Consider the following 10472-nt stretch of genomic DNA (forward strand, 5'->3'; position numbering starts at 1 on the left):
CCGGGCCGCCCGAGCCTGAAAAAATTCAGGCTTCGGGCGGCCCGCCGACCCGAAGTTTCAGCACTACGTGTGATCACAATACGTTGTAGAACTCACTCCTAAAAGGCCATACTACCCATAACAGTTGGTTTTGACGGAAATCCAGCCAGTACTATAATTACTTATTTCCCTTAAAATCCAAAAATCCAAACTTTTAAGAGACAATTATAATATATTTTCCATGCACCATAAATATAATTAAGCCATCTGTTTCAGGATCTTCATTACGATCTAAAATAGTCTATAGCTCTTAGTTATCTATGTACCCTTTATGATTGGGAATGGGTTGTGATAATACGTCATCTGCCTCCTTAGATTCTTGCCAAGCAACTTCATTATCTAACCAACTTCATTTAACTTCATTATCATCTTCGTCAATATTTCAAATTACTCGTAGGAAATTTAAATTGCTATTTCCTGGTAAAAATTTGTCGTCTTATTTTAACAGAATGTCTCCATCAAAATTATTATTATCTTAATCTTAATTTAATAGAATCTCTACTTAGAGGAACAAAATTTTCTAATTCTAATTTAGCATTATGACACATAGAACAACTCGATATTTCTCACAATCGAATTTAAATATGACCGCCTCCTTATAAAATTAAGCATATAATCACTCTAAGAGTAGTGGCGTTATAAACACTATTTTGTACTTAATTTAATTAAGGTAACTATAATTTATGAGGAAAACATAACGAAAGATTTACGAGAGATGTTTCTGCCTAAATATTTTAGAAATTCTTCTTCTACTATTATTTTTCTCTTTCTCTCTAGCTCTCTCCCTCTAACTTCCACACTCTAAGTGGTGGGTATGAACATGGAATGCAAATGACCCAAGTCTTCACCTATTTATAGGTTACCATTTTTAATTTCCACTTTGCTTTCGCTTGATCCTAGCCATCCATTTTATTTTATTTACATAATAAATCATCATAATTCCTTAAAAATCCAAGTATCAACATATTTAATCTTACAATGCGAAGTTCCTAAGTGGTAAATTTGAACATTTCTTCTTTCTATGTCGATCAAAATCAATATAATTTAACCTATTTTGCAGTACTTTCTTATACCGAAACAATCAAAAAGTGACCGTTATGTCCCTTGAAAGGTTTGATTTTATGGCAGGTGTTACAAAGAGTGTTATAACACTTTTAGTAACACTGGTGATTAATAGATATTTCTAGATTCAGCAACAAATAACTAAACGTGTAAAAAATAATGTTGAAAAAAATAAAGAACACTAGAAAATAGTATCGCTATTCGGTACACGCACTTACATCTGCGGGCCATGCCCAGACAGTGAATAATCCACTAAGATTAAAAGATTACAAAACACCGATCGGTCTTACATACTCAATGACTCCTCCTTGATGATGTCATCATTGTGTAGAATTTTTTTAGAGACATTGTTCAGCGAGCACTACTTGCCTTTGAAGGCTTTCTCTTGAAAGCAATACATCCTCCTCCAGAAGAACAAACTTTTAGCATTCACCTTTCAAAGGCATCAAACGCAGACTTTTTTTGCAGATTGTTTCTTTCAAAACTCATACACGTTCATGGCAGATTTTTTCATAATAATACACACTCCCAAAAAGGTCAACTGCTCTATTTTCTCACAACAATAAACCGCCCCTAGCCAAGCAAATTCTCACCAAAAATTCTTTCCATACACAGAGCCAATCGATTAGCCAACAAAGTCAACCATAGCAGCTAGAATCACAAGACAATCAAATCTCTGAAAATGTATTCCCAAAAGCTACTTACCTTCTATAAAAGAAATCATTCTAAATCTGATACAAATAACCAAAAATAAAATCTTCATAGCTGCCCACAACGCCAATAGTAATTGTACCTGTTTTTGAATTTTTTACAACCTTTTCCAATAAATTGCCAATAAATTGCCAACTAACAAACGTCCTAACATCCCTATAGAATTTTTTTTCAGTTTCGAGCTTATATCCTTAAAGATGATCACATTTAGGTTCTTCTTAGGTATAGCGAAATCTAATGTTTTCTTTTTTATTTTCTTCTGTAGCCTTTAGAATTTTAAGGTTTTAGTCCGTTTGTTCTTGTAATTTCTCAGCTATTTATCATAAGGATAGAATTGTCTTACTTTATGGACATCGAAAATCATGCTAATATATTCTAAGGCACATGGACTAATTATAAATATATTCTATTATATCTATCTATTATCAAATAAGCGGTGTGTTACAAAAAGAACCAAACCATTAAAATTTTTGAATTATTTGGTCGTTTTAGACTACTAGTATATATATATATATATATATATATATATATTTGGTTGCTGTTCTAAAACCGAGCAAATCAATAAAAAAAAAAGGATACAAAATGCATAAATGAAAATTTCATACATTTTGATCCATTTTTCTTAACATCATTTCTATTAGTTACTATAATAGTTTCCCAATAGTACAATCTACCCTATAACACGAAATAATAGTGGATAATGTCTTCAGGGGAGGAATACGTTATAATGTCTGAATGTTGTTACATTGGAGTTAAATAACAAATTTTGAAATAATATGAAAAACTTTGCATGTTTTTCCAATGTCAAATTTTTTTCAAGCTTATGCCAAACCTGCCCTAAACTAAACCATCCACACTAATAATAAGTGGTTTGATTGTATTTGATTTATTTTTATTTTTTTCAATATTAACGGGTCAAAATAATTATTTTTTATTTGATCGGTAATTTTTATTTAAAAAAAAGCGATTAAACCAGCTGCAAATACTCTAAACCCGATTTAGATTCTCTGTCCAATGGCTAGAAATATAGGGCTTGTTCTTTTGGAGTTTAACTTGAGTATAATTCTTGAGTTGAATTTGAGTTATAACTTGAGTTGAACTTGTAACTTGAGTTTGTGTTTGGTTGTGTACATTTGAGTTATGGTTTGAGATAAGAATCTTTTTGAGTTTGTGTTTGAGTGAGTCAAAACTTGAATATGTATTTAGATAGTATTTTAATAAAAACTCAATGCTAATGAAAAATTTTAATATGGTATATGGGTCGGGTTTTATTCGTCTTTTCGTTGTCAACGCATAGAAAAAAAATCATCTCAATCAGAATTAAAACGAAAAAGTTATAGCATTTTTAAGAATAGAAAAAATACTGTTCATTAATTTGAGTTCGAGTTTCTGAACTCGAGTTGAAGGGGAAACTTGAACTCGAGTTTAAACTTAAAAGAACATGAACTCAAATAAAGTTGTAACTCGAGTTGCATTTTTTTGAGTTTTTCACTCAAAAGAACAAGGGCTTGTTCTTTTGAGTAAAAAACTCAAAAAAAGACGAATAAAACCCGACCCATATACCATATTAAAATTTTTCATTAGCATTGAGTTTTTATTAAAATACTATCTAAATACATATTCAAGTTTTGACTCACTCAAACACAAACTCAAAAAGATTCTTATCTCAAACCATAACTCAAATGTATACAACCAAACACAAACTCAAGTTACAAGTTCAACTCAAGTTATAACTCAAATTCAACTCAAGAATCATACTCAAGTTAAACTCTAAAACCCCAAGTTGTTTGAAATTTGAATAGTACCAACCGAAAAATGGGTGATGGAGACCACTGGCAATTTCGTAGTTCAAAAGCGCCCTCGATTTCTTAACTGGACGATGTTAGTACAACCTTTGTTCAATTCTTTGACATTTTAAAAATCTCATTTCAATATAATTAATGGCGCTACAAAATATTTAACTTGTGATAAATGTGTTGATTTTTAGAACTAATCAAGCAGATTAATATACTAGATTCTCAGGAGACTATTGGTGATCTATGTTGAAAAGGAAATATAATATGATAGATTATCGATGTTAACCTAGTAGATTACTTCAAGGACCAATCAAAACGACTGGTCGCTAGTAAGGGCTGGTGGTTACTGCTGATTTGGTAGATTACCAATAAGAATTTACTAGACTACTCGCAAGAAAACGTCAAGAACAATTGGGGAAAATTAAATTTTGTTGACAACGATTGGTCCCTTCCCTTTGGTGTAGCATAAATCTAAGTCTTTTTTAGTGTGACAAAATTCTTAACATGGCTCATTCTTGTGGGATTCCTTTTAAGTTTACTTATTTGTATCAAGCAGAATCCAAAGAACACATGTAGTATGTGGATATATATATATATATATATATTTGTGTTAACGTTTTTCCCCATCTATGTATTGTTTCGCCTGGGTGATAAGAAAAGTAACTTTGATTGTACAAATAAAGCTTATATATCCAAAATCCAAATACACAAGTCATTTCAAAAAAAAATAATATAATAAAATGTTGTAATTTCTCTTTTGTGCATAATTCAACAACCAAAATGCTCAAGCGATTTTATTGGAACATGTTTAGCTTGAGCGAATTCTTTCATTCACTCGAGAAATAAATTGCAAGTTTAATTCCCTTGTCGTTTTTATTTTCCATCTACTTCTTGTCATTTGATTAATTTGTCTTTTGGATATATCTCTTCGTCCTCTTGATTGCGGAGATACCCCTGCTTTTTTATGAGCTATGCATTTCTTTCCATTAAACAATTATATCAACATTTTGGAAGATCGCTTGGAGGTGGTATAAGCGATTCATTTGGTCCTTTCCCGTTGTCCACCAAGAATGCCATCTTAAGCCCCCATGTTGTGTGCACTTCCAAATGGCAATGCATGAACCAAACTCCTGGTCAACGATATCAAAATTAAACTGTTAGTGGATTAAAATAATAAATATAAAACTATTAAAAATAAAAAATAAACTGATAATTTCAATTTTGGAGTTAAAAAATTTAATAAAATATCTATTAACCTTGGCTTTTAGATTTTTATAAAGACAAAGAGTTAATTGAGCAATGAAAATCAAACGATTGAATTAATTACATGTGAAAATTTAACAGAGGTTAATAAAAATCTTATAATTAATATAAACAACGCGTTGTAACTGTTTTTTACAGCCAGCTCGGACAGAATTATTAAAAAAACAAAAAAGAACATGAACTTATAAATTTATAATTACCTGGATTATCTGCGAGGAACCTAATAGCAGTCCATCCACCAGAAGGCACACCAACAGTGTTTCTCTCAACAGGGTCAACAAGATTGAAGCTCTTTTGATCCTTTTTCGGATTGTAATTCCCAGTTCCCCTTCCGACCACGAAGAAATTGAATCCGTGGAGATGGACGGGGTGGTTTTCGGGTGCTATAATCCCTGTGTCCTGCAAAACCAGCTGAACCGTCTCGTTGTATTTGATCCTGTAAAGTTTCGTACCATTCGTGGTCGCCAGACTCGCCGGCGGAGTCCCGGAGTAGTTGAAAACGTTAGGCGGGTTCGCCGGAAAATCGGTGGTGAAAACTCCTTTTGTTTTGAAGTAATGCGCCTGGAGGAGAGCCGTCGTGGGCATGACGAAAGTGACGTTGTTGATGCTCGCCACGACTCGGCTTCCGTTTCCGGCCTTGCACGTCGGACACGGGTTGATTCCGAGGCTGACGGTGAAGAACAAGTTGTGGTCAACCGACAGCGGGACTTTTGCGGGGAAGGTGTTTGAGTTGAGGCTTTTGAGGCCGTTGGTGAACTTGTTGGCCACTTGGGTGGCGTTCTGCGGCGGCGGGACGGTTAGTGTTGTTGCGGCGTTGGCGAGGGTGCCGGCGTAGTGGAGAGTGGCAGTGGCGGTGGCGTTGTCGACCGCAATCGGTGCGTCCATGAAGGGGGAGGCGGCAACTAGGTACTTGCCGGAGTTCTGGTCGGCGGTGATTAGGGCGTTGGTGGTTTGGCCCGGGGCGATGACGATTGTGTCGATGGAGAAGGGTTTGACGTAGGTGGCGTCGACTTCGACGACGGTGAGTTTGTGACCGGCGATCTTGAAGAAGAGCTCTTCATTGAGCGCAGCGTTGATTATGCGTAGGAGGTAGGTCTTGCCGGTTTGGACAGGCAATGTGAAGCCGCCTGCATGCACCCAAGTTAGAATGCCAACATTTTTTTTTTTTTTTTTTTTTTTTTTATAATAATTATCCCAAGGAAATGTATCTATAAATTCATTATGTCACATATGGCAACAATGGTAAATTCTACCATGGTGTCTTAACAATACTATTGTTGGACTTAAAAGCCAATCTTTATTTCTTTAATGGCCTCTGTGTCAAGAAGAACTTACTTTTTGGTCTTTTAAGATAATTGGTACTCAACACAAGTGGGCCATTTAGCACTTTTTCACCCGCAATTCGGATACATTAAATTTTATGTTAATAAATAAGATTTTAAAGGGGGTAACTTAATTGGGATGTTTTGTTTTGCCTAGTTGTTCTTTTTCCCCCTTTATTAAAAAATTTATCAATAAATAAATTACTAACCTAGAAACAATTTATTAATTAAAAATCATTTTGAATTTGACTTTCAAAAATCGTTAATTGATTTTTGGTGAAGTATTGGTTGATATTCATGAATCATTGTTTAATTATTCATCGATTTACAAAACAAAAGAAATACTAACCTTCTGAAGTACAATTTGAGACAGGACCCGGACGGCCGTTTATGGTGTGAGCATCGGAGACGTTTGGTGCCAAACCTGATTTCATTGCTTCGTTGATGACGTTTTCAGTGTCTGATTTCCACCACTCAGCTGCAGTAGATGTCATAGATTAGTTAGTTAGTAAGTCCCATGTTGTACGTTTTCATGAGTCAATAATTACGGCCAATTTAATAATTAATTAATTATGATAATCATTATTAATCTGATTCCTTGGCCTAACAGCGGTCAATTTACACATTTTTTTATGTGTGCTTCATATAAGAAAACAAAATTAATATATAATATATGGTAAGATGGATCGTTATTGATCACCTAATACAACGACAACTTCCTTATGGGGTGCAGGAAACGGATAAGGCACGCCAAGCTTAGGCAGGATTACAAGGGCGCCGTGAATTGTTGCCCTGAGCCAGAGAATGTGAGCATGCCAAAGCAGGGTTCCACGTTGGCCAGTGATGGTGAAGTTGTACACATAACTTTGACCTGGTGGGATTGGGCACTGGGTTATGTATGCCGGCCCGTCCGCCCACCCGGTCCGGAGTTGCCGAACTCCGTGCCTGAGTTTCAAATAAATAAATAAATAAATCTGTAGTTTTTAATAAATGCAAAGAGAGACAAAATAAGTCAGTTCAATCTGAATGGCAGTTAATAAACATTTGAGCCGATAGTCTAAAAATGGTCTTTAACACTTTTTAAAATACTCAAAGATACATTTCATCTACCAAACTATTTGTGAGTAAGCACAATACTGCTAGCTTAATTACTACCTTGATTAGAATTTAATATGTAATTTGATGCTAGCTTTATTACTGGCATATGAACATAAGCAATGCACATATGATGTTTTTTTTTAGTACCTAATAAAGTGTGTTTCTTTTCATATAATCAGATTAGCCTTACCAGTGGATTGTAACGTTGTATTTGACGCGGTTAACGACTTTTACAAGAACAGTGTCGTCTTCTCTGGCGTAGAGAGTGGGACCTGGGAACTTGCCGTTAATGGTGACAATTGGCTTGCTTGAACATAGTCTGGTAGTATTTGTCGTTACCACCTGTACGTACGTTAGCCAGATGATCATGGAACAAAAGTTAAATTAGCTAATGGTTTGATATAATATATATATATATATATATTACTAATGGACTATGATTTGATATGTTAGTAATCTTGAAACATTGAGCTGATTCTTCAAATTTTCAACTTTTCCACTATTAGTTAATTTATGTATAATGTATTTTCAACTTTTTAATTTAACATTATGATTTAAGGTTTCATCTGAAGTTTCCCCAGCTCTTAGATCGTATATATTACGACTCGAAATGATTATCATCTATTAAAGTTTCTGAGAATTTCCAAGATGTGTCACATGTAACATGCAAAAGTTGAAGAAATTATTTAATGATTACATATAATGATACAAATATATATTCAACACGTTTTCAAGTAATAGAACCATACTCATTGTGGCCACCATCAATAACATTTTGGAGTACACTTTTCTTTTTCAAATAAAAGCTCTCAAGATGAAAGAACCTTTAAAGATTAATAATACTTACTTTTAACCCGTTTAATATCCTAGGAAAACATTGATTGATTAATCTAGGCCCAAACGAAAAATGAAAAAAAAAAAAAAAAAAGTAACTACCCAATTATAATTCCTTATTAGACCAAAGTTTGAACATATCATAAATATATAACATTAATATTTTAACTTACATTGAACTTGTAGTTCCGGACTCTGCACTCAACAAAAGCCGGAGAAAAGCATATTGCCACAACAATCAAAAAAAGGCGAACCCAAGAGTCCATTTCTGATCTCTTGAGTCCTTTCTCTCTCTCTCTCACTCTCTCTCTCTCTCTCTCTCTCTTTTTCTTTTCTCTCTCTCTCTCTCTCTCTCTCTCTCTCTCTCTCTCTCTCTCTCTCTCTCCACTACAACTTTTCTTTTGCTAATTGTATTTTGCTTTTTGGCTTGTTACATTCATGTAATGACTAGCCAGCGAACCCTTTTAAAGTGTGACAAGGCCATTGCTGCCACGTCGTTTTTCTTTGGTTAGGTGGATGACGATATTCTTGAGTTACAAGGTTTCTTCACATACAACTAAGATCAAATTTTTGCTCTTTAGTTTCTTACATGTTACATAAAGTAGTTTTTGCAATATCGACCAGATAAAGTAGGTTTTAGTTGTAATTAAGATATATTTTTAATTAAAGAGTTTGCAAGTTACACCCCTTATTCGGCTATCTGGTGGGTTGATTTCTGCTAAAACTTTCAATCATTATAATTGCCCTTTTACTTATTGATGGATTAACTAGTGTTTATTCATCTAATTATTGAGAGAATTTGTGCCGTCAACTCAGTCTGGTACAATTGGTACGAGACAAAAAGGTCATTTTATTATATCTGATGATATATTGAGATCTTTCTTTGTTTCTTTTGTATATCTATAGGAAGAATAAATTATAACGCAATACTAGAAATGCATATTTTCACAGTCTTAATTGACAAATAGGTTCCTATGAATTAATAACAAAATTGTTTATTTTCGGATAAACTTACAAGTATTAAAATAGGTTAGCATTAATGGATTAAACTCTGAAAAAACACATTCTAAATGTTTTAAGTCGTTTACTAAATGCAGAAATTAGCACTCAGCAGAAGTACATTTTACATCTAAATTGCTTTGGTTTTAGCCTATGTAAAATTCAATGCATGGTTTTGTACATTCTCAACGTTCTAGAATGGGTGGATTTAAATAGTTGAGGAGTCAAACATCAAAAAATTAGAAGCAACTAACGGTTTTCCCATTGGCTCTTTAGTAATTTATGTTTTTGTTTGGTTATTAATTTTTTTGATATTCTTCCTCTCTTAATTAGCTAGCTAGAGTTGGGTGTAGTTAGCTGATGCATTATAATAGAGTATGAGGTTGGTAATGTATATTTTTTGATAGTTTGAATAACGTCATGAACACCTTGGAGAATAAGAGTGGAAAGGAAATAAAACCACATTTTAGGATGCTTAGAAAATTAACAAAAATAATTAACGGTTGAGAAATGGCTTTCGGATCATGTTCAGATAGCAACCGAACAGATCATGGACGTGATAATTTGTCTAAAAGCCAATTTGGACCAACAGCCAGTGACCTAGTTCCAAACTCACGAACCTTCTAATCTTCTTCTTTTTTTACTCTTTTATGTATGTTCCTCCTTGAACTCTCTTTCTATCCCCCCCAAAAACTTCTTCCTTGTTTACTAATATATTTAGTTTATATATTTGTCGTATTCTTTATCTACTAGTGCATATATAAACACTGCTCTTTTTTAGAAGGCCTATTTTAAATACTTATGGATTACATATAAAACTTTATATCCAAGACTATACCTGGGTAAATTCATATATATATATACACGCGCAATCTTTTAAGGTATGTTTGGTTTATAAGTTCATACCAGATAATTTGAACAAGAATTCAAATGTTTCTTAGAGAAACACGGTTTGAACCAGGGTTCAAACTCCTAAACCAAACAACTTAATTTTTAATGATTACGTTTACATCGGTAGTTATCCATATACATAATGTTAGGATGATTACAAAACCGGCGATGATTAATTTTAGCTTTTTTTTTTTTTTCACCAATAGTATTCTATTTTTAAAATTTACAAATTGATCCTTTTAGGTTTCATTTGTTTTTACTTTTGGTTTGTTTTATTCGTTTGTTTTTATTTATTTTTGCAAATCCATCCACTCTTAATTAACTGTTGGTGCACGGGGGTAACTCTATACCAAAACAAGTTGAATAAATGCATTCAAACAGATTCGAAACAACACTGTTTTGGGAGAATGGCACGGAGATCTCATTGTAGGGAGGTTTTGGCGCGCCGAAAGGTTTT

General features: G+C 33.7%; 1 protein-coding gene across 1 annotated transcript; it reads right to left on the bottom strand.

Annotated features, from left to right (window-relative positions):
* Nucleotides 1-4460: 4460 nt before the first annotated feature.
* LOC21406354 (laccase-4) lies at nucleotides 4461-8442 on the bottom strand. The gene is made up of 6 exons (XM_010103504.2): nucleotides 8299-8442; nucleotides 7482-7633; nucleotides 6894-7138; nucleotides 6543-6671; nucleotides 5072-5998; nucleotides 4461-4738 (listed from the first exon to the last, which is right to left on the bottom strand). The coding sequence occupies exons 1-6, from the start codon at nucleotides 8389-8391 to the stop codon at nucleotides 4608-4610; spliced, it is 1677 nt and encodes a 558-aa protein (XP_010101806.1). The 5' UTR covers nucleotides 8392-8442; the 3' UTR covers nucleotides 4461-4607.
* Between the last annotated feature and the right edge of the window lie 2030 nt (nucleotides 8443-10472).

Source organism: Morus notabilis, unplaced genomic scaffold (assembly GCF_000414095.1).
Source record: "Morus notabilis unplaced genomic scaffold, ASM41409v2 Scaffold5, whole genome shotgun sequence".
NCBI classification, from domain to species: domain Eukaryota; kingdom Viridiplantae; phylum Streptophyta; class Magnoliopsida; order Rosales; family Moraceae; genus Morus; species Morus notabilis.

Bases quoted from the DNA above. Each gene is read 5' to 3' on its own strand.
- LOC21406354 (XM_010103504.2), bottom strand. From the start codon at position 8,391: ATGGACTCTTGGGTTCGCCTTTTTTTGATTGTTGTGGCAATATGCTTT. The intron at 7,139-7,481 runs GTAAGGCTAATC...TTTGAAACTCAG, and splicing joins TACAACGTTACAATCCACTG to GCACGGAGTTCGGCAACTCC. The intron at 5,999-6,542 runs GTTAGTATTTCT...GGGTGCATGCAG, and splicing joins CTCAAATTGTACTTCAGAAG to GCGGCTTCACATTGCCTGTC.